Below are 22,754 nucleotides of genomic sequence, written 5' to 3'. Positions count from 1 at the left end.
AAGAGAAGGGCCGAACCTAGGGCTGCAATAGCAAAGAGAAGAGCCCGGGGGGTGGGGCAGAGAGCCCCGCCCTCAGACTCCCCTCCATGTGGGGCGGAGTCAGGGCTGGAGTTCGGCCTAGCCAAGGAGCCTGGGCAAGCCAGGACTCCAAGCTCGCTCTGTGGACCCTGCTGCTGTCTTCCCGGGCCTCCTTGGGTCGCGCCGCGGAGCCCGGCCTCTTACTTAAGGTGGCCCCCCAAAACCCCTGACCTAATCCCAGCGCCTCCAGCTGCACCCTACCTTGGAAGCCCCTGCTCACTCTACTCCAGGAGTCCCTAGCATGTGGGACCCACCCCTCACCCTCCATCTGCTGTCATCCTAATTCAGCCTTCTGCAGTCCAGTCCACCTTAAAGCGGGCCTCCAGTAGCCTGGTGTTTGTATACAGGGAAAATGTGGAAAGTGTTAAAGCTGCAGGCGCACATGGGCCTCACCAGTAGCCCACACTGCCCCAGAGGGCAACCAGTCTACCATAGGATCTTTCTTAAAAAGGCCTCTGGACCTTTGCACTTGTTCCCCTTGCTCTGGTGGACTCCTAGTCCTTTGGGTTTCTGCTCAGGAGGTATTTCCTGAGATTAGTTTTCTGAGGCCCAGGCAGGGTCAGGAAGCTCCTCCAGCCTCACACAGGCCCCAGGGAGACCTCTCCTGCACAGTGCCTGGTCACCCTCTGCTTCCCCAACTAGATGGTGGACTTGGAAGGCCACTGCACAAGTCTTCCTCATCTCACTGTTCCTGGCCCATAGTAGGCACTCAATTATTAGCTGAATGATGGAACTTGGAGCCAGGCATGCAGGCAGACACAAGCCTTCCAGGTCCCTCTGACACAGGGCTCCTAACAGTGGAGCAGCAGCCCAGGACCTGCCATTCCCTCAGACCAGGTGTGGAAGATATCCAGTCAGGCCCAGGCCCCTGCCCTTGAGCACCAAGGAGTGCACCAGTGGTTTCAAAGCTGTCAGCCCTGTGTGCACTGCACCTTCCCCCAACCCCAGCATGGCTCTAGGCCATCAGGCGCTAGGAGGGCAGAGAGGTAACACAGACTCCAGGGGGATTAAACTGTTCTTTATTGACATGGAGTCTGGGTACCCCAAGCCTCCAGAGGATGAGGTAGGTCCATGGGGCTTCTAATTCACACCTTTCCTGGGTCCTCCTTCAGTGTCACGGTCCGGTTGAATACAAGCTGGAGGGAAGAGGTGTAAGAATGACCACCAGGCCAGAACCAGGACAACACTCCAACCCTCACCTCATCCGAGAGGAGCCAAGGGTCAAGAAACTTCAATTCCTAATAACTTTATGACTTTGGCTCAAGGACTGGATGGCTCTGGGCCTCCATTTTAAAAGGATTCTAACAATCCCCATGCCTGCCCCTATCTTGAGTGAGAAAAGCAGGTCCATACAAAATTTTGTGTGTGAACTTAACTTCTGAGCCTGTTTCCTCATAAACAGAACATGAACCCCATATCAAGTGGTGAGGATTAAATAAGAAAGCGCTTGCACAGTGAATGGTAGCCACTATTATTACAGAAAGGTAAATTCAAGCACCTGTCCCTGGTAGCTGTCTGGATCCACAGAAAAGTAGCCAAGCCGCTCAAACTGGAACTTATCGAAGGGCTTTGCCAGAGCCACAGAACAGTCCACTAATGCTGCCTCCACCACTTGTAGCGATGCCTACAGACAGGGAACTCAGGTAGCCATCCAGACAGAGAGGCCCACCACCCTCACCCCACACCCCATGAGCCTACCGGGTTCAAGTCACTTAAGAATCCACCAGGCACCTCAGCAGGATCCTCGGGGTTCTTGTGCTGAAATCTGTAGCCAGAATGAAGGTGAGACTCCAACTGGGCGGCCACAGCAATGCCCATCTTGAACTTGCCCCTACCCCAGCTCTGTTCACTCACAGTCGCTCATAGAGGCGAATCTCACACTTCAGAGGCTGTGATACCCAGTGAATAAATGCCTTGGGCTTTTCTCCAGCATCTGCCCGTCTGCATGTCACTTCGAGGCTTTCCACACAGCCACTGGGGCCCTGGAAGTCAAGGGGAACTGCAATCAGACTTGGAGACCACTACCAAGGCTACAGGCTGCACCGAGACTTTCACCCCAGCAGGCACTGCAGTAGGAAGGCTGCAGCTGGCTCTCACCTTGACAACATGCTGCAGCTCGATGATGTAGCCTGTATGCCGCAGGCCCACAGGCTGGCCCCATGCCAGGCGCTTATAGCCTGGCTCTGGCTCCTAGAGGTAGGAAATGGGGTGGACACAAGAGGCTGCAAGGGTCAGACAGGTTCAAGAGGCTTCTCCCCACCCATGTGTCTGGCAGGGGTTGGTTTGTCTGAAGCAGGAAGTAGATGGAATGACAGATGACAGGACCTCAGGACTGGGCTCAGGAGCAAACAGGAACCTCCACCCCTTCCCCCCATTCACCTCCTTGAAGTCAGTCCTTTCGATGAAGACAATGGGTCCAAAGGGGACCTGATGGAAGCCCTTGGTCTCATCAGCTGGGAAGTTGGGCACCTGGATGTCCAAGGACTATAGAAGGAGATAGGTATCTGAGTCATAACTAGGCACTGGGATTCCCACAGCCAGATCCAGAGGCACATACCTGACACACACACTGACACAAACCTACCTTGGCAGCAGGAAAGTTGGTGATGACCACCTGTAATGACTCCAGTACAGCCATGGCCCTCGGGGCTGTGTCATTCAGCACATCACGCACACAGGCTTCTAGCAGATGTGGCTCCATTGTGGTCTGTGCCACTGTCACCCCCACCTAGCAGGTAAGGTCAGCCTCAGTCACAGCCATAACCACATACTGCTGTGCTCAGCCCCCACCTGCCCACTCAGCCCACTGGGCCATACCCGAGCACAGAAGTTGTTGATGGCCTCAGGTGGGAAGCCACGCCGTCGCAGGGCTGTAAGCGTGAAGAGCCGTGGGTCGTCCCAATCCCTGTGGGCAAGGAGGTGGTGAAAAGGCCTTTGACAGCACATGCTACAAGTATCAGCAGCCTTCAGTGAGCCAAACAGCCACACCTACCGCACAGCGCCAGCTGCCACAAGCTGGAGAATCTTCCTCTTAGAGACAACAGCATAGTGTAGATTGAGGCGGCCATATTCCCACTGCACAGGACAATAAACGTCCAGTGCATTGCACAGCCAGAAGTAGGAAGAGCGTCTGGGGTAAGAGGGTAGAGTCAGGACTGGCCACTGCCGACCAGGAAGGGCTGCTGGAATCCCACTGGCCCTACCCACCCCATGGGCCAGCTCCCTCACCGGGCCTGGAATTCCTTGGTGCAGAGTGAGTGGGTGATGTGCTCGATGGAGTCACAGAGGCAGTGTGTGTAGTCATAGGTGGGGTAGATGCACCTGCAGGGCACAGGCAGTGGGCCCCACCATCCAGCCCCACTCTGCCCTACCCACGGTCCACCGCCCCACTCAACAACTCCACAACTCCACCCCAAGCTCATACCCACCAGGTGTCCCCTGTGCGGTGGTGCGGTGTATACTTGACTCGATAGGCCACAGGGTCCATCTTGCCATCCTCCATTATCAGCTTCATCCGCAGTGTGGCCTCTCCCTCCGCAAACTTGCCCTTGCGCATTGCCTGAGTGGAGCAAGGGCTCAGGCTGCCACTCAGCACAAGGGCATCTTATCCTCAGCATCCTGGCCAGCCCAGACCCAGTGGTGCCCCCAGAACCCCACCTCAAAGAGCAGCAGTGATTCCTCTGTGGGACGGTCCCTCCAGGGTGAGGGCAGTGGATTGTGGCCTTTGAGCTCCTCTCCTCGCTGGTGGCACACATAGGCCTGGCCCCTGTGGGAAAGGGGTGTGAGTGCCCAGCATGGCTATGTCCTGGTCAGCCTGTCTGGCACCACATCATGACCCTGGCCTCACCTGTGGATAAGCTCCACGGCCCAGGCATATAGCTGGTCAAAATAGTCAGAGGCATATGTCACCTTGTAAGGCGTATAACCTGGGGCAGAATGAGACATAGTATTAGTAGCCAGCCAGACACCTGAGGGCAGACCATAGCCCAGGGAGAGGCCCACTGATCACCAGTTCTGCCCAGGCCTTGCCCAATCCATACCCAGCCAGGCCACCATGTCACAGATGGCAGTGAAGAACTTTGCTTCCTCCTTCTCAGGGTTGGTATCATCAAAGCGCAGGAAACAGACCCCATTGTTGGCCTAGGAGAGTTGCAGTATCCATGAACTCCCACATCATCAGCATCTACAGACAGTCCAGCTCATCAAACTGGGCTATTCTCAGAACTCTCCACGTCACAATTAAAAATGTCTTAAAGAGTTTCACTCATCTTCCTGTATCCTTTCTTCCCCCTTAATGGAGGCACTGGAGATTGAACCCAGGACCTCATGCCCACCAAGCATGCGCTCTACCACAGATATACTCTGTTCCCCTCTTCCTGTATCTAAATGCCCTAAACAAGGCATCTCATACTAATGTGGAACCCAGCATAGCTTCTTCCTAAGTCCAAGAGGTTGCACTGGGAATTTCCCTAAATTTGAATTCACTGCCTCACCCAGAGCTTTCTCCCAATAAGCCCAATGGGGTAGATTCCTAGGTATCTGTCACACATTTCTAGGTATCCCCTCCATGGCCTCTGTCTGCTCTGGGTCACATTATGGAGCATCAGGAAAGGTAGGAACACCTCTCTGGTACCCAGTAATAGGAGCAACAAGTGGTCACCCTGTTTACCAGATCCCCAGACACACTCACCTTGGCATAGCCGAAGTTGAAATTGATGGCTTTGGCATGTCCAATGTGCAGGATTCCATTGGGTTCTGGTGGGAACCGGGTACGTACCTGAGATAAGGGAAATGGAAGCAGAAGAATTAAGTCAGAGCTCAGACTACATTAAAGGATGCCCCTTCCCAGGGAGGCCACGGTGATAGGTAAGGTGGGGTAGTACGGAGGCAGCCCAAACCCCCAGGCAAGTGATGATTGCACTAGCTTGCCTGGCAATACTCCCACACACCTGTCCTCCAGTGATCTCCAGGTGCTGCTTCAGCAGATCCATGGTATGTGGAGTGGTCACATAGCCTGGGGTCTTATAGTTCTCTCCTGTCAAGACCAGAACAAGCCTGATGACACCAGGCTGCAGCCGAGGGCTCCCTACCCCAGGGGCCTGGCTATAAGAGCTGCTATTCAGACCTAGCCCTCCCTCCACAGTTTCAACCTGCCAGCTCACCAGGCTTGTGGAACTTAAGTGCCTCGCCCCGGAGCTGCTCCATCAGAGACAAGGTCTGGCCAACAGCCTCACCTGCAGAGAAGAGATCAAGGAAAACTTATTCTCTGGATAAAGCTACCACATCTAGCTCAGGGAGGTGCCTGCCAGTACTACCCATATCCTGCAACCAAAATAGAACCAAACAGTCCCCTCTTCCCCCAACCCCAGAGACAAGAGATACAGAACCAGACTTCTCAGGCCTCCTCTGGCTAGTTTCTGGGTAAGGGGAACAAAGGAAACACCAGGAATTCCAGTCCTGCAGCAGAAGGCAGGGTGCTGAGTAAGCCAATGGCCTGAGGAGACTAGCTGTAAAGACTCATCAGGTGGAAAGCCCAGAAATCAGGGAACTGAATGTGACTGGAGCCTCAAGCCTCTCACCATTCTCCACCACATCCTTCGCTGACCTCCCGGCTGTTTCTTCTGGCCGAACCTTTGCTACCTGAGGGAAGTCCAGAAATTGGGTCAGGGCTTCCCCTGGGCAGGGTATTGGGATCACTAGGGTCAGATACTCCCTCTCCTAGCCTGAAGTCTCACCCTACCCCATGTCATCCCTAGGGACCCAGGACGATGCTCAGTCCCACCTTGGGCTTCTTCTCTAGATCAGTCTCCGTCTTGGGACCCAGAAGGTGGAGGACCTGGGTAGAGATCAGAGTCAGGACTGGACCAGAAGCCAAAGCTTGACCCATCCCATCCACCTAAGGGCTTCCTGGCCTATCTACCAGCACCACCTTAAAAAAACCTACATAGCCCATCCCACCTCTGCTCCTCACATGGTTCTGCTAGCCTCAAATGCTCTTTCCCTCCTGAGGGTCCATACTGGACACAGGTAACAAAAACATCCATTTAGAGAGCAACTGCGGGCCCAGCATCAAAATAAGCCATCACCCTCTTGTGAGTCTCTGCCAGCATCCTGAGATGAAGGCCATGTTCCCCTCTATTTATGATGAGGAAACAGATTCAGAATAAAGCAACTCACCCCAAATTAGGCACAACCCAGAGGTCCAAGACTTTCATTGCCCACCCAGGTGCTGCCCCACCGCCCCAGGCTCTACTATCCACCATCAGAATAAGAATAGGGTCTCTTCCCCTCCCACCCCTATTTATTCCTCTGTGGACTCTAGGCCCTCTCTACGGCAGGGTCTTTACCTGCTTCAGCTCAAGGACGAACCCACCTGCATGTCTACTTCGTGCTTGATCATTTTGCCATCTGCCCACTTCAGTGCAGCCCGAGCCTCTCCTAGAAACATGAACATAAGGAGCTGCAAAAAGGCAAAAGAAGACACTTCCCACCCTCTTTCCCGAGAAAAGGATCTGGCTGACCTCAGGAACCAGAGCCTAGGCCCAGCTAGACCACTTTTAAGGTGTTCCTACTTCTCCCCCCACCTTCCTCTCACTCATGCCTAGAAAAAAAGGCATAACCAGAGAGAACAATATAGTCCTCTGCCCCAGGCCCTGCTCACCCATCAGCAGCCCCATGTTGAAATGGTAACGCTCTACCAGGAGCTTGGATCGGTGGCGATTTATGGCAGCCTCCACCTACAGAAAGCCAAACCATGTGGTTCAGGAAAGTGTCCTTCAGCAATACTCTAGGGACCCATACCCACACCCACACCCACACCCTCACTCTGGGTCTTCCTGGTTGGAGAAACTGAGCCACACTTTCCAGGGTCACTACTAAGGAGGCAGCCAATGCCTGGGGAAAGACTCACAGCCTCCTCAATCTGCTCTGGGGTCACCATGACGCCCACGCCGCATTTCTGCTCAAAGTCCGTGGTGTTGATAGGGTCCAGGGGATGACTTCGCACATACTCAAGAGCAGCTGAGAAAAAAGAGCCAAGGAGTCTGTGCATCACAGTTCCAAAGAGTAGGAAGACAAGGCCCTAATCCCATGAAACCCCAATTAAGAGTTTGGCCTCCTGGTAAATTAAGCCTTGCACCCCTCTAGAGAAGCCCTGAGGCCACAGGAAAGAAGCATGTGTTCTGAAGGAAACTCTCCCTCAGACCTACACAGTTCCCTAGTCAGTCACACCAGAGGTGGCCCTCCATCCCTCAGAGCCAGGGCCTGGGTTTAGAGGAGATTATAGAACTAGTAAGCCAGAGACTTTGGGGCACTTGTCAGAATGGGTAGATAGGGATCTTGGCTGGGAGAAGAGTTGGAGGTGGAAGGGACAGGACAGGCAGGGGTCTCACCGCTCAGCTGGGTCTCGGTGTGGATCTTCCTATTGGCTATGTAGCTCACGAGAAAAGAGAGACGCCGGGGATCTCGGAGTCGGGAGGCCAAGCCATAGAGCAGGGTCCCAGTAGCCTTGTCGATGGTGGAGCCCAGAGTCTGCTGCGCCTGGGGTCAGAGGGGTTAGGAGATAAGCCCCAAGCCCGGTAAGAGAGGCATGAGCAAGACAAGGTGGGTTGGTCGGGATCCGGACCCGGCCGGGCGCTGCGCTGGGGCACAGTCGGCAGCCCCGGCCAGGGGCTTAGGTTCGTACCTGGGTCGCCGCCTCGCGCAGCTGCGCGCTCAGAGCCGTGTTCTTGAGCGTCTCGCGGGCCTTGTGCTCGCTCAGGCCGAGGCCGGTGAAGAGCGACAGGGAGTCCAGAGTCGCCATTGCTGGGACACCGGAAACCGAAAGAAAACTTTGGGGCCAATCTGTATGCGAGTATTAGCCCACTGACCAATAGGAGAGCGAAACAGTCTGGGAGAGCCAATGGTGTCCTTCCTTGGGGGAGGGGCGGGACTCTCCAGAGTTGTCAGCGCCATTTAAAGGGCAGAAGGCATCACAGCCGGGTTTTCCGGGCGCCTCACTTCCGTCTTCGTACTCCCGGTCCCATGAAGGAGTAGTGGGCGACGGGGCTTTAAGGGGAGATTTGCCGCGGTCCTGGAGGGAAGGTGTTCAGCACCGAGGCAGGAGGCAGACGCTGGCATGACCCTTTGCTTTTAGACTTTTCTTCTTAAGCCCTGGAAACCTTGGGACCAACCCAATTCTGTTCTTGGGAACAAACGTGAGTCCACATCGCGTTTCTGACGTCACAGCTTTGTAGCTGTCTTAGAAACAGATGAGCAAACTGAAGCCCGGGAAATCCACTCAAGACTCCAGCGCAGAGAATATGCTTAATGGCCCATTGATGGACCCCAGCAGACCAACATTTTTCGTATACCCACCTGAACACACACCTGGCCAAGAGAGGGGAGGGTTGGGGCCAGGAGGGACCTTTCATAAGTTCTGTGATTTGGTTTAAAATCTCCTGGCATACTTATTCCCCTTAACAAAGTATTCAAATGTCAGAAAAACCACAAGCAGATTAGACCTTGAAATCCATATGCAGGTTTTTGACAGGATATTTTATTGCAATTGGGAAAGGGTTGAACAGAGGAGGTAGAATAGTCATGATGATGGCTATTGTGCTTGGGAGTCTCCCCACAGTCTCTCACTGGACTTCCAGGACCTACTGGAAGGTCAGGGTAAAGCTGGACATACAAGCTGTTTTCTTTATGGAACTGGAGCTGCTGATGGTGGGATGGTGAGGAGATCCCCAAATCTGGGATGGAAACTCAGGGTCTTAGAGAACTTGGTGTCCCTAATATTCCTGGACCTTCAAGCACTGGGCAGAATCCTGATTGCAGTCTATATCTCTATTCTGTGTCCTGCTTTGTGGCCATATCTCACTAATGACCAAGTCCATGTCTGAGCACCACATGACCACAGGCCAGGTCCACACATTACATCAGTATCCAGGTCCAGTCCTGTGTATTGGCTCCAGATAGCCCCTTAGCTCCAGCCTGATGCCCAGCCCAGCCAAGACCAGGAGCAGGCATTAAGCAGGAGATGCAGTGCAGTGGTGCTATACACAGGCACGAGAAGCAGAGCCATAGGCACACCAGCCTTGTGCTGAGTCCACAGCTGCAAGTACCTAGCTCACCACAAGGGTGCCTATGATGAACAGAGTGCCTGATGCCACTGCAGGATTCATTACAGCACCATCACCACCAACATTGAGTCCTGCAGGTCTGGTGATGATCCCCTCAGTGGGGTCAGGGTCTATCTGTAACCTCTTCACTGGTTCCTTCATGGTGCCGACCTTGTGGTTCCATGTCACAGGATGGGGTGGTAGCTCCACCAGTGCGACCAAGAATGCCACAATTAGCAGTGGCAGGCCAGCCAGTCCTCTGGAGCCCTATGACTTGCACAGAGCAGAACCGTGAAGTTGTATGGGTCCAGGCCCTGGGGGACAGGCTTGCTTGTGTAAGCCTCTGGCGCTACTTTAAGGAAAATCAAGAAAAAAAAAATCAACAAGAAAAGCCAGGCAGCAACCAAGAAAGCCCAGCTGTGGCGTGTTAAGAGGCAGGGTCCAGCAGCCAGGCCCACGGACAGGTCCTGGTGGCACAGACTGACAGCAAAGAAGCAGTAGTGACCACAGTACTGATGGCCACAGCAGCCCTGTGCAAATGCCACAGAAGGGTAATGTGGCAGGCTCAGAAGCAGCAGGGCCATGGTCAGAGGTGGAGAGAGCCCCTTGGTCAGTGCATCCAACACATGCAGACCACCAGTGGCCAGATATTTGGGGCTACACACATTGAAAGCCAAGCACAATCCTGTTGCAGCCCATGTCTAGCAGGCCCTTCAGCAGTATGCCAGCACCAACACCCAGCTTGGTAATTCTCCCATGACTGCAGGGCCTCACACTCAGCTCTCCTGGCCCCTCTTCATGGCCAACAACCCTACATGGCCCTTGTGCTGTTGTCCCAATAGAAAAAAGCCAACATTGGTCACAGGCCTAGCTTTCTCCACGAGGTCCTTTTGCTCACCACCACCCCTAATGCAAGCTGAGACTGAGGGGTGCTAGCAGGACCCACATGCTGAACTTCTTGTAAGTCTGATCCCACAGGCTTGGGGGCAAGGATGGACCTTTAGGGTTGCCTTACACTCTTTCTGGCTTACCTGAACACCTGCTTCATGAGTACCTTTGCTCCCCATCTCCCTCCAGCTGGAGACACCCACTCCTAACCCCAAGCAGTTAGAAAGAGGAGGGAGCAGCATTATAGCAGTCTCTTTAGGCTTCTCACAAGATTTGCCTTTGCTTTATGTACAAGGTCACAAAGGCCCTGAGGCTGGGACAAGCCTGCAGACCCACTGTGGGTAAACAGCCTGGGGCAGCTGCCAAAAGCCAAAGTCTCAGGGACTCAAGGGAAGAAATGGCCTGGCAAGCCCCGTACCTCCCTCCCACAGGAAGTCAGCCAAGATTAGCTCTGGTCCTCTCTGCCTGTCCTTTTAGAATGGGGCCTCTTTCCCCACAGCATTTTTTTTCCTGCTCTGTTCTCCTGAGTGATCCAGATTGTGCTCAAACTACAGAAAAGACCTGAGAATAGAAAAGGAGAGAGTCCCCCTCTCCCAGTACCTCCTGTTCCCCAACAAGTCCTTCCCATCTGGCTATCAACCCCAGGCTGCTCCAGTGCCTGCAACTTCAACCCCATGCTGTCAGCTTCTTGAATTTAATGGAGTATACTCCACCCCTTGGGTCTGAGGTATTGACAGTGATGCCAACCACAGCTGCCTCCATTTGGGACTCAGAATCAGTGGGATCAAAGGGCAGCAGGCAGGCCCCAAAGAGCTGATGGCATTGGGGCTTCATGACCCAAAGGGCCTAAGCTGGTACCTTATCATCTCTCCTCAGGCATGAGCACTTTCAGGGTCTTAAACACACACACACACAACACAATGAATGATGGGGAGGGGAGGTTGCCACAGCACCTAGGGCATCACAGTGACTAAGTCTGCTTATTTGTCATTTATTTTTAAAATATATTTAAACAGCAGCAATCACTTCCAAAATGCAAAAAAAAAAAAATTACAATTTTTAGAATAAAATTAAAATGTTTATAATGCGAGTCAGAAAGAATTGAAGATACAACTGAGAATCAAATCACGCAGCACTGGGGGTGGCTAGAGAAGCCAAGGCCCACTGGTTGGGAGGTCAGGCTGACAAAGAGGTACCAACCTGTGAGGTTTCCACCCTCAAATCATACCCCACAACTTCCCATTGATGAAGCCAGTGTCCTCTGGGTTAGAGAAAGTGAAGCGGCAAAGAGCTGGCCCTCTGTGGGGGATCCTCCAAGCCCAGTCCTCCCACCAGCCAGGGACCTGCTAATCGACCTCCTCCATGTTGCTGTAGGTGGGGGCTGGGCGGTCCACAGGGGGGGCGAAGCGTTCAGGGGCTGTCCGCGTGGGGGCCACCTCGGGGGCCTGGCCAGGGCCTAGTCCCTGCAACAGAATATGAGGACAGGGGTTGGGGGCTGCCCAGTATGCCGCCTGGCATCCCGGGGGTGCTGGCTTGGAGCCCCGGCACCCAGGGGAGGGCCCCAAGGCAGGTGCAGACAGCAGCGGCGTTGAGACAGAGAGACGAGATCGGGCCTGAACAGTCTCGCTTTATTAACACTTTAAATACAGGAAGCTGTTTGGGCAGGGCTAAGCCCCAGGCCAAAGGTCGGAGCAGCAGGACAAACGGACAGACAGCTGGATGGATATCCACCCTAGGATCCTCTGCCCCTGCAGGAGCCACAGTCCCACCCTCTCCCCTAAGATGCACACACTGAGGCCCAAGCCCAGAGTTGGTCCCCACCAGAGGCAGGCATAGCCTGGCGGGTAGGCAGGTGGGCCAGCTCACAGCAGCTGCCTGCAGGCGAGCTCATCTCCAAGGACTCTGGGATACCAGAGGATAGAACACGTTGAGCACGAGGGCCACCAAAGCTGCCATGGTGCCCAGAACAAAGTACCGGAGGCAGCCCTCGTCTGATGTGGTAGGGCCACGTGGCGGGGGGCCCACCCAGTCTTGGGGCCCCCAGGGACCCAGGGGCACAGGCCCCTCGGGTACTGGCTCCTCCTCGGCCTCCAGCTCCTGCCAAATCCGGGAAGCCTACGGTGTGTGGAAACGGCCATCAGCACCCAGGATGGGGGGTGGGAGAGTTAGGGGGACCCAGTGTCCCCAAGACCCCTGGCCACAACAGTCCCACCCAAGGTGACAGGTGCTAAACCCTTACACATCCTAGGTCAAGCAGCAGAGAGGTAGGCAGGCAGGAGCCAAGTGCGCCATTTGCAGGGTTGTCTAGACAGAGCACCACAGAAGGTGAATCTTGACAGCATTTTGACCTCAACAAGCTCCCCAATCGACATGCAACTTCTGGTGGGGGGGGAGGAGTGAGGGGGTTAACTGGTCAGTTTTTTAGTCCAGGCTTCCCACAGAAGGGACTGGCTCATGGAGAATAGAGCTGCCAAGCCCAGGTGCCACCCTCCCACCTATGTCCAGATCTTGACCACTGTCTTCAGCAATTTCTCTGAGTCTGAGCATAGAGAGATCAAGAGAAGAGAGGGCAGCAAGGAGACCAGTCTGGAACAGAGATGCGGCTTTGCCCACCAACCAGGCCTATGGCACCCCACGTCAGTATGAAGAAGATCCTGAAGGCTCAGTGGGGACAGACGCTCACCTCAGAGAGGGTGACAGCCACACTAGGCTATGGCCTGCTGGATAGGCCCTGTCCAGAGTGCACATCAGAACAGGGACGATCACAAGTGAGGGTCTGTGGGCTAGCATGTGGGGGGATGTGCAGAGGGAAAGTTGGGAGGGTGTCAGGTACAGTCTGTTCACGGCACTGTACCCAGTGAAGTTCGGAGCAGCTCCTTGGCCCATCCCAAGTGGGTGCCTATGGGCACATCGATGGCAGCATGTTGGTGTGCATGACCTCTGTAAGTGTCCCTACAGTCTGGGGACCCCTCAGGCTAAGGCTCTGCTATAAGGGAACCCTGTCTGCAGCTCTCACAAATCCCAAGGTTCTGGGGGTCTATGGCTGGAAGAGAGGAAGTTGTGCCCCGCCCCCACCCATCTGTGAGTTGAGCCCCACTGGCCTGCGAAGCCTCCCCCATGCCTCACCTGGCTGGCAGCAGACTCAGCTGCAGGGCCTAGGTCAGGGTGGTGCTCAGAGTGACCTGCCCGGGGGGGCCTCTCCACAGGAGAGTTCCGCCGGCGGTAGAAGAGTACATAGGCATAACGCGTCACGACCTGGCTCTCGTCTACCGTTGTCACCGTGCTGTCATCAAACAAGCGCCAGCCTGTAGCGAGGTGGGAAGAGTGTGAACATAAGCTGCACCACCACCCCTACCACCTATCCTGCTGGCTGTGCGCCCTCACCCACGTCGCTGCGCTGGCTGCTGCGGTCATTGGGCAGGCGTGCACAGGCGGTATAGTGGCCACCGATCATGCCTCCATAGTGGTTGATGACAGCATACAGGTCGTAGCTGGGCAGCTGCTCCTCTTTCTGACCGATGCAGAACTTGCTCAGGTCCAGGTTCCTGCAGGGCCAGCCAGAGAGAGGTAAGACGGTCAACAGGTGCCCAGGATGCCTACCTTGACCCCCACGCCCCGACTACAGTCACAAGGGCCCGACGCTCACCGAACAGGGAACTCCACCAAGTCATTGATCTTGTCACGCCAGATGAAACTACGGAAGGAGAAGCGCTTGAGCTGCACGATGAGCACATTGGGCAGGCGCCACAGCAGCAGCTGCTTGGAGGCCTCGCGGTGTTGTTTGCACTGTGGGCAGTACCTGATGAGGACAGAGGTGGGGTCAAGATCAGCAGACCTCCACTCCACCCTGCCCCACCACTTGCCTGCTGCCCTGTCCTCACCAAGCCTCCTCAGGTGCCAGCACCTCAGGCCGCGTGAAGAGGTTCAGGCACTGGTCCAGAGTGAAGTGGCCAGCGCGGGCAGCCTCACCGGCAGAGCCTGGATCCTCTGCACATTCCAGCTCCTTGGAGGCTACCAACACAAATTCCTGCAGGCGCTCATTGTTCCGCCAGACCAGAGCCAGGCTGCAGTCATCACCCAACTCTAGTGGGGTATCTCCTGGAAACAGGCAGGGAAGGGAGTCATGCATCTGTGAAGAGTAGCTAGCCCAACCCACCCTAGGGCTCCCTCCCACAGCCTCAGACACCTTTGTCTTCTAGCCGCTGCTCTCGGTTAGTTGCGTCAATTTTATAGATAAAGAACTGGGGTGTGTGGGCATTCATGGCTTCACTTGGGTGTTGGTACCCAGGCACAGCAGCTGTGAGAGAACATGATAATCAGAGCTTCCCTGTCTACCACGGCCTAAACAAGCTTCCCCCAACCTCCCCTACCCCAGCTCCAGAGTCTTTCCCCAGACTTTTACCTTCAGGCCGGGACATCCTCTCACCAGCAGGCAAGGAGCCAACTTCAATGGGCCCACTGGCCAGCACTTCAGAAGAAACGCCACTGGTGCTGGGCACAGGGCCCCGATCAGGAGATGTCCATGCCCGGGGAACCCCTGTGTCCCCTTCAGCCACGGGGGTCACCAACTGGAGCTCAGGTGGCTGAATAGGGTCTCTCTCACTGTCCCCAGCCTCCAATGAGCTAGTAGAGAGCAGCGTGGTGCAACCAGGGCCCTGGGACTCCAAGGCCATGCGGCCAGGCTGGAAGGGTGGCTGGAACACACTCACAGAGTACCTGGAGACAAGCAGCAGAGCAAAAATAATCCAAACCAGTCTGTCTGGCACCTGTGCCCCTGCAGCTACCCCACCTTAACACAACCACTGGGCACTTACCGGGCATAGCCCTCTAGCAACTGAGCAAGACGGGCATAAGTGAGGCGTGAGGCAGGTACACTGACCAAAAAAGGGTAGCCAATGTTCTCAGGGCGGCAGAGGCCCTTGTGGTCAGGCCAGTGGGTTTTCTGGCAGAGTCTAAAGGAAAGAGGGAGGCAAGAACGGGGCTTTAGCCCAAGCTCTACGCTAGGGCTAACATCTGGCCCTGGAAACTGGGTATGCCAGCCCTGCCTCCCAAAGGTTGTGTCCAGTGGGGTGGCGGGTGGAGGGCTTAAAACATATGGGTCTTTATGCGAAGAAGAGGTAGGGTGGCCAAGTGAAAGGTGGTGAGGAGGGATGGGGGAGGCCACGGGGATCCTCACTGGTTACAGTAGCCCACGCGGTAGCACCGGGTACAGCGCTTCAGCTTCTCATCCTCTGACTGCTGCTTCCGCTGGCAGGCTGCACACTTGGAGATGGGGACGCTGGGCACCTGGGGACGCTAGGGTGGGTGGTCTGGCTCAGCAAGGCCAGGCCAGGTGGGAATGCTCCCCCTCCCACCAGGGCCCCGTGCCATCAGGTCGGCCCCCACTCACCTGCTGCACCTCTAGCACCACCACCCGCTCCTTAGCCAACTCTGGAGATAGCAGCTCAAAGCAGAGGAGCGTGTCAGAAGGGGACACAGTGTCCAGTGAGTGGGAGGGCAAGAACACACGGTGGAAGCGATTCTTAATCACCTGGGGACAGAACACATAGATCCTATGTGAGGACAAGCCCTTTCTCTAGCCCTGCCCCAAAGCACAAGAAAACTTGGCCTTGACCTTGGGTCTATGGGTGCAGGGTAGAGAATGCAACCCAGAAGAAGAATATGCCTCTGTTGGCACCAGCCTCAGTGCCCAATGGAACAAGGAGCCTGAAAGACCAGGCCTGGAACAGCTATCAACCACAGCAACTCTTCACACCGAGGGCCTCTACCCTGTGTCAACCAGTGGGCTGGCTGAGACTATGGAGGGGCCACATTCCAGAAGACTCTGCCCCACCTCTATTCCCTTGAGAAAAAGGACACTGCCAGGCTACAGGCTAGGAACCTTTGGGGAAAACCAGCACACAGACCTGGGAAAATAAGAGGGACAAGTAGAATGAAGGGAGAACCATAGCTGGCAGAAATAGTCCTGCAGCTCAAGCTCCTTTGATGAGGGAAGAGCAGTCAGAAGTACCACCAAAAGGTGGAGAGTAAACCCTCATGACAGCTGGGAACTGTGGGCAACTTGGTTGCAAAGCCCAAATGCCTGGTTTCAGCCATGCCTCAACTGATAGCACAGCACCTGTCTCTGTGGGGTCACGCACATTTGTGCATACGTGTACAGAGACTAATGACCATACACACGAAACTGCATGCTGTAAACACATTCACGTGTCCACAAAGGAAGAACAGACAGACCTCAGCCAGACGCAGGTTCTCAGGCTTCACGTGGACACTCTGCGAAAGGGAGTCCAACACTTCACTTGCACTGGAGTTCTCCTTGCTGATGCTCACCAGAAACTGTGGTGACAAGAGTAGAGTCCATGGTGGAAGGGGCCAGGGTCTCTGGGATAGCCCAGAAGTACAGGCTTTCTTCTCACCTTGATGGGCTTGCTGTGGGGCTCCCGGGCAAAATAGAAGACAGGGAGAACCTTTTGCTTCTGTGGCAAGGGGACTGGCAGGTACAGGAATGGGTCAAAAGTGATGGAGACCTGCAAATACACCGGTGGCACTGGGTGGCCACACTAGGAATGGGGGGCAGGATGCTCATGCCCTGAGAGCCCAATCCAGGCCTTTGGATGGCTCTCAGGTCCTCAAGGCCAACCAGCAAACACTCAGACTTGAGAACACTAGATGGACCAGGAGAGCCATTAGAAGACAACAATCCCTGTTTCCGTCACTTGAGGCCCTGCCCAGCAGAGCCACTTTATCAATTTGCCGCTGACCTGCACCCCATGTGCTTTTCCAATCTTGCTCATACCCCATACTTCACCTTTCGTCACCCAAACATCACTTATAACTCGGTCAGGAAGCCTACCCAGCCTCACCTCTGCAGCCCACATAGGGCCTAAGGCCTTCCCCTTAGCTTTTTTGACCAAATCTTGCCCTGCAGCACCTAAAAGTGCACATGCCTCTGACCCCGATCTGACCAGGCTAGCTAGGCCAAGCGAGGGGGCCTTCCAAGGGGAGCCCATCACACCTTAGCACACACAGGGCACACCAGCTTCGACTTGTACTGGCCCTGAAATAGGTCCACGATGAAAGAGTCATTCCTCATCTTGTGCCGCTGCCAGGCTTCCTCAGCTACCACCTGAAGAGTAGAGTGTTGAGGACTAAGGAGACCCGGAGACTGGGATGTGCATGCCCTCCTCCACCCCAAACCCTGACCTCATCAGGCCGCCCGTCTGAGTCCACGGTCTCCGTGTAGGGCTTATTCTGAATGCGGTTCAGGTCCTCATGTAGCCCATCCAGCAGGAAAGCCATGAACTCCTGGGCATCATGCTGTGCATAGCCTGTGAACTGGCTCGCCTTGCTCGCCACAATGGCCTGGATGCAAGAGCAAGGTGTGAGCATGGAACCCCAGCACCTCCATGCCCCCAGCTGCCTGGCCCTTCCCGCCCTCTCCAGATAAGGGTAGGAATAGCCACAGTTCACCTTCAATTTGGAGGGCTGGAAGGCATGGTGGGTTCCCTTCCACAGTGCCCGGAGCAGCACAGCAAAGCCAATGGCCAAACGCCCACCAGTCCCCAGTGGGTTGTTGTAGTTGATCTCAGCTTCAAAGGAGCGGTCTAGGGACAGCAACCAAGTAGATGTATGAGCAAGGGAAGGTATCCCATCCCCAGGGCTCCAGGCCCTGCTCTCACCGTGGAAGAAATCCCGCAGCTCCCGAGTGTTGGACAGAGACTGAATGACGCTGTTCATGAAGCAGGTGTTGCCTAGATTGACGAGGCCAGTGAAGCCCGGCAGACACACCTTCTTCTCTTCCTCCTCCTCTTCCTCCACACTGTCTCCACTCACCGGGCTGTGAGGCATTGGAGGCACCATACACGTAGGCTTGGGCTGTGAGAGCAAGAGGGGCGTGAGAGAGCAGCCCTGAGGCTCTCTAGCCTTCATCCTTGGCCCTCCCTACCACAGGATTCTTACCGAAGCCAGGTGTGGCTCTGGCTTTGGGGCTACATGCTCCACGGGGGTGCGGGCTGCCACACCATCCAGGCCTGTGTCCTCAGATCGAGCCTTGGGTTTCTCCTTCTCCACTGCTCGGGCTTCTTCCTGGCCTGTCAGGGGGTGGGGGGCACCTCCCGGTGGGGTTGAATCCAGAGGGGTTGGACCTGTCGGCACTGCAACCTTTGCACCACCCACTGCACCTTAAAAAGGGGGAACAAGAGGGCTGGTGGTTAGCAGCATGCGGCAAGGGATGGGGGTCCTGGTCTTGAAGACTGGGCAATGAAGGGAGCTCGTGTGCAGACCTCGTGCAGCAGGGGCCTCCAGGCCCCCCCAGCGCTGACTCTGCCGCTTACGGAGGCAAATGTCGATGCGAGAGGCTGTGAAGCAGAAGGCGCACTGCTCTGGCTCAATCAGGTTCCTGCAGGAAAAGGCTGAACTCAGGAACTTAGGTGGAGGGGTTATCTAGCTGGACGGGCCAGGGAGATAGAACCCAGGGTGGGACAGGAACAGTGGTGGGGCCGGGCACCACCCACCTGAGCTTCACCTGCCAGCGGAAGATGGTGTGGGGCCCACAGCCTGGGTGCAGTCTTAGGAAGTTTCCGTCCCTGTAGAGGCAGAGCAGGGGCAGGGCAGGAGGAAGAGTGTAAGATACACTGTCCTGCTGGAAACACACTGTCTGCCCTGTGTGTCTGCCTACCCACCCACCTGGTCTGGAAGATAAGCGTGAAGTCCTGCTCGCGGAAAAGCACTCGAGAGGTGTCCCTGCGGATTTCCTTCACGTACACGTGCACCACCACTGAGTCCGGCCCCTTCTCATACGAGTCATTCTTGACAAATGCCAGGTTCACCATGGACTCAGGCTCTACATCGAGACCACAGCTCAGCACCACCCAGTACAAGTTCCAGCCTGTTGCTATTCTACTCCCCACCCGCCACCAACCTTGCAATCCAACCTAGAGCTCTGTCTGCCCAGTCCCTGCCCCACCTTTACCATCCACCAAGGTTGCAGCATCTGCTGCCACTGCCATCTCCTCTTTGGAATGGTCACCTTTCTCAGGGTCTCTGCTCCGGGCCATGGCTGGGGACACTGGGTCATTCCTGGGGGACACTGCCTTCTCTCCTGTTAAAAGCGCTAGGTTCTCCTCTGAGCCCAGGAGGCAGGTCTGGGGGTTCAGTGGTGGTACACGGAGCTGTTCCTCAGCCTCAGCCTGTTCATGGCAAGATTGTGGGCAGGATCAGCACTGAGTCTGGCATGAGGCCCCCACTGCAGTTCACACCCTTCTTCCTCACCTCCCAACTCCCAAGCAGGCACCCCATTCTCACCTGGGTGGCTGGCTCAGCGAGGAAGGGTGGGGCATCGCCCCGGGGCCCAGGGCCATCTCTGGATCCTTCCCCCTCTGGCCCTCTGCGGAGATGCACAGCCCTCTTGGCACTGGGTCCTGCCTGGGCCCCAGGGCCAGCCCCTGCGCCTACCTCACCTCGGCCCTGGGCCCGCTTCTGGTTCCGAGCCTCCTGCTTAACCCGGCGGGGCTCAGGGCCTGGCTCCAGGGAAATGGGAGATGGCTCCTGCCCATTCTCCTGGCACCGCAGCCCTGGCACCAACTCCTGGGTCCCTAGAGGTTTCTTCTGCCAAAGATACAGCAGTTAGGCCCTGTCATCTACACAGGGTATCCCTACCCTACCCTGCTCTGGAACTTACCAGGAGAGAGGGCCACGTGAGCAGAGGCACCTTCTTGGGCAGTGACAGTTGCAAGAGGCCGCCTTTGCGAGCCTGCACTTTAGTGCAGGAACTTTCTATCTCAGCATAGAAAACACCACCCCATTGCCGACCACCTGGTGACAGAGTGGGAGCAGTGAGCAAGGGTAGGGGATATCAAAGGAATCAAATATACTGCTAAGCTTGGAGCAGATGGACATACCTGGAAGCCGCACTACACAGTCCGTGTCTGTGAAAGCAGCATCTACCTCCTCCAGTCGCAGGGGACCAGCTCCCACACGCAGCTTGACAATTACCTCATCAGCACTCTGCCTCCAATCGAGTAACAATTCTGTAGAGGAGTGCCAAAGAGACTGTGAGGGTCTCTGTGATATTCTGATGGGGATAAGCAGGTAGCAGACACCCAGCCCTAATGGGCTGTTCTAGATAAGGGCTTTATCCCCAGTGCCCCATCCTCTCCTCTAGCAGTCCAGCATCCAAAAGGCCTATTCATTACTCACCTTCTTTGGTTTGTTCCTCCCGAGGAGAAGATGCTGAACCTGACAACAAAGGAAAGAACAGGGAAACGATGATGGGCAGGCAGTCTCCAAGACCCTGCCACTCCACCAAGCACCATCTTTAGGTTTTCAGCCAAGTACCCCAACCTCAAAGCTGAGGCTCTACCTAGGCTGCACAGGTCCTCTCAGCATCAGACCAGGATGGAAGGAACAGCAAAAAAAGTCATCTCCCAACCCCCACTCTGTATACTCAACAGGAAAGGAGGAGAAGGCCACAAGCACTCTGGGAATGCCACTACCACCTCTCCTAGGATCTCCATCCTTGCTCTCCTGGTTTGCTCGATCTTTCTGCTTCTTCTTACTGGTGGCCTCCTCCAGTCCTGGGGGTCCTCTCCTTGGGCCTGTGGCGCTGGCCCCACCAGACATCTTGAGCCGCTTGGTCGACAGCCAGAGTGCCCCGGGGTCGGCAACGGCGTCTGGGTCAGGGCTACGGCGCTTTCTTCCTGGCCCAGCTATCTTGGCAACTCTTTGTGGCCAAATTCTCCAGCAAGGAACTGACAGCCTAACGAGAAGGTGACCAGTGATTACTACAAAGGACCAACAATTTGCTCCTTGGTTACAGCCAGGGCTAGACAACCTGGGACACTTCTAACCCTACAGAGCAATATCCCACCATCACCTGGTATACCCCTGAGTACTCTTAGACTATTCAGAAGGTGGAATAAACAATGCAAGTAGCAGCAACCAATTCTGGCTGAGACTCCTAGATGCTTGCCATACAGACCCACAAAAAGAGTAGCCTCACTGAGGAGGTGCCAGGTCAAGGCAGCCATGACCTGGGACCAGGCTCCATCATCAGTCTGGAGAAGAGCCATGGCTCCAGCCCACAGGGCTGGCACTCTGAGCAGGGTGCTCACTTTTCCTTCACTCTCACTGGCTGCTTAGTCACCAGCCGAGACGTAGGAGGTAGAAGACGAAGGCAGAAAAGGAGGAGCCAGACAACCAAGCAGCAGGAGGACCAGGCTCTGTGGCTGAAAACAGGCCCAGCCCAGGTGCTACCACTGCCCAGGCAAGGTCCTGAAGTTAAGGCACCCCATCTGCCACCTGCCAGTTCCCACCCTCCTCTGAACCTGCTTCTTTCCACTGCATAGGGTTTTTTTTTTTTTTTTTTTCTTCTTCTTCTTCTTCTTTTTCTGCATCTGGAGAGATTCCTCTCTCCAGCTGCTGTACCATGCAGAGAGGGGCCTGCAAAAGCTAGGGTGAAAACGGTGTTCAGATGTCACATTACCCTTTCAGCAGCAACCCTGCCCCAGAGCCAAGGCAGGGCGGGCATCCAGTTAGAGACTGAAACAGACATTATCTCCTTCCTTCCCAGGTCCACTTACTCATCAGCGCTGAGCCAGGGAAGAGGCTTTCTGCCCAGTTTCCCACAGACCCACCAGTGGATTCTGGGCTGTTTCTCCATCCAAAATAAAGTTATCAAAACTGAGATAAAGGCGGGGATGAATCATGGATCACGACCCCTGGCAGCCTCAAGCCTGGCTTGAGACAGTAGCAGGACAGATAGTTACTAGTCTGTGTTCCCCAGGGTTTGGATACGTGAGTGTGTGGGCGGGGGGAAAGGTGGGTGTAGATATCCTTCTATGGGTCAGATGTGGGACTAGTGGGCTGGATCTTCAATGACGACAGGTTAAGAGAATGAGGAGTGGACATCCTCCGCCTCTTTGCACCCAAGCCCCAGTCGAAGGTCGCGTCCCTCCCCTAACCTCCTGGGACATCGAGGAGGGAAAGGGGCTGCCTAGAGACCCAAGCCGGCCTAATACGGCGGCGCGGGGTTACTGACGACTGACCAGCGCCCCAGCCGGGCTGCGCCCCAGCTCCAGCCTCCGAACCCTGGGCCCGCCACCACCTCCTCCAGGAAGCCGCCCTCGCTCGCCGCCAGCACTCTCCGAAGCGGGAGGACGGCCACGGGAGTAGCGCAACGGCCCCGCCTGCATCAGTGGGCCCGGCACGCCGCAGGGCTCGAGGGATGGAGGCTGGCACGGCCCGTGACCTTGAACAGGCCACCCCGGGCCCGCGTCGCGGCCTCCCGGCTCTGGCGAGACAGGCGAGCAGCGGCCCGCCCAACTCACCGAGCGAGGCCGCCGCCGCCGCAGCCGCCAGCCCTCTTCGGGCCCTGGCAACCCGCTCTCGGTTCCGGTTCCGGCGTCAAGTCGGTTCCGGTTCCGGCGCGCCCCTCCCCCGTCCCGGCACCGCCGCCACCGCCTCAGCTGCTTGTTTTGTTTCGACTTCTAGTGGCCGCGGGAGGCTGAACGCAGAGCCCGTGACGCACTTCCTGCGGGAGCGGGCACGCGGCGACGGGCAGCTCCGGGGCGGGCCGAACGGAGGAGGCGGGGCTCCGGTGCCTCGGCGTTGCCGGGGGCCCAGGCTGATGGCAGCCCCGAGGTTCCGCCCAGAGACCCCGCCCTCTCCAAATCAGAGTCCAGACCACAC

General features: G+C 56.0%; 2 protein-coding genes across 18 annotated transcripts; both read right to left on the bottom strand.

The window, feature by feature from the left end:
- Positions 1–1,075: 1,075 nt before the first annotated feature.
- Positions 1,076–7,901, bottom strand: QARS1 (glutaminyl-tRNA synthetase 1). Its single transcript, XM_031470299.2, has 24 exons — positions 7,763–7,901; positions 7,470–7,617; positions 6,989–7,098; positions 6,740–6,815; positions 6,452–6,516; positions 5,861–5,914; positions 5,658–5,718; positions 5,241–5,312; positions 5,028–5,113; positions 4,769–4,855; positions 4,119–4,218; positions 3,926–4,004; positions 3,736–3,844; positions 3,507–3,637; positions 3,307–3,399; positions 3,071–3,208; positions 2,896–2,983; positions 2,663–2,806; positions 2,458–2,562; positions 2,176–2,268; positions 1,933–2,060; positions 1,777–1,843; positions 1,577–1,702; positions 1,076–1,214 (listed from the first exon to the last, which is right to left on the bottom strand). The coding sequence occupies exons 1-24, from the start codon at positions 7,877–7,879 to the stop codon at positions 1,164–1,166; spliced, it is 2,328 nt and encodes a 775-aa protein (XP_031326159.1). The 5' UTR covers positions 7,880–7,901; the 3' UTR covers positions 1,076–1,163.
- Positions 7,902–11,038: 3,137 nt separating this feature from the next.
- USP19 (ubiquitin specific peptidase 19) lies at positions 11,039–22,527 on the bottom strand. Of its 17 annotated transcripts, none has more exons than XM_031470293.2 (27): positions 22,394–22,527; positions 20,561–20,823; positions 20,265–20,303; positions 19,967–20,095; positions 19,747–19,880; positions 19,371–19,673; positions 19,096–19,255; positions 18,753–18,909; positions 18,581–18,652; positions 18,350–18,465; positions 18,027–18,247; positions 17,747–17,942; positions 17,538–17,671; positions 17,271–17,429; positions 17,083–17,193; positions 16,484–16,594; positions 16,302–16,403; positions 15,457–15,597; positions 15,244–15,362; positions 14,882–15,019; positions 14,470–14,783; positions 14,254–14,364; positions 13,949–14,165; positions 13,714–13,866; positions 13,452–13,612; positions 13,194–13,372; positions 11,039–11,530 (listed from the first exon to the last, which is right to left on the bottom strand). In XM_031470293.2, exons 2-27 carry the CDS (start codon positions 20,685–20,687, stop codon positions 11,414–11,416), a joined length of 3,921 nt encoding a protein of 1,306 aa, XP_031326153.1. In that variant the 5' UTR covers positions 20,688–20,823; positions 22,394–22,527; the 3' UTR covers positions 11,039–11,413. The 17 variants fall into 17 exon arrangements, with proteins under 17 accessions (XP_031326153.1, XP_064352622.1, XP_064352616.1 ...); XM_064496552.1 differs by having other exon boundaries at positions 16,484–16,627; positions 18,027–18,241; XM_064496546.1 differs by lacking the exon at positions 22,394–22,527 and adding an exon at positions 21,647–22,083 and having other exon boundaries at positions 16,484–16,627.
- Between the last annotated feature and the right edge of the window lie 227 nt (positions 22,528–22,754).

This window comes from Camelus dromedarius, chromosome 17 (assembly GCF_036321535.1).
Source record: "Camelus dromedarius isolate mCamDro1 chromosome 17, mCamDro1.pat, whole genome shotgun sequence".
In the NCBI taxonomy this organism is placed as follows: Eukaryota; Metazoa; Chordata; class Mammalia; order Artiodactyla; family Camelidae; genus Camelus; species Camelus dromedarius.
The sequence above is the reverse complement of the archived record's forward strand: the minus strand, read 5'-3'. Positions and strand labels throughout refer to the sequence as shown.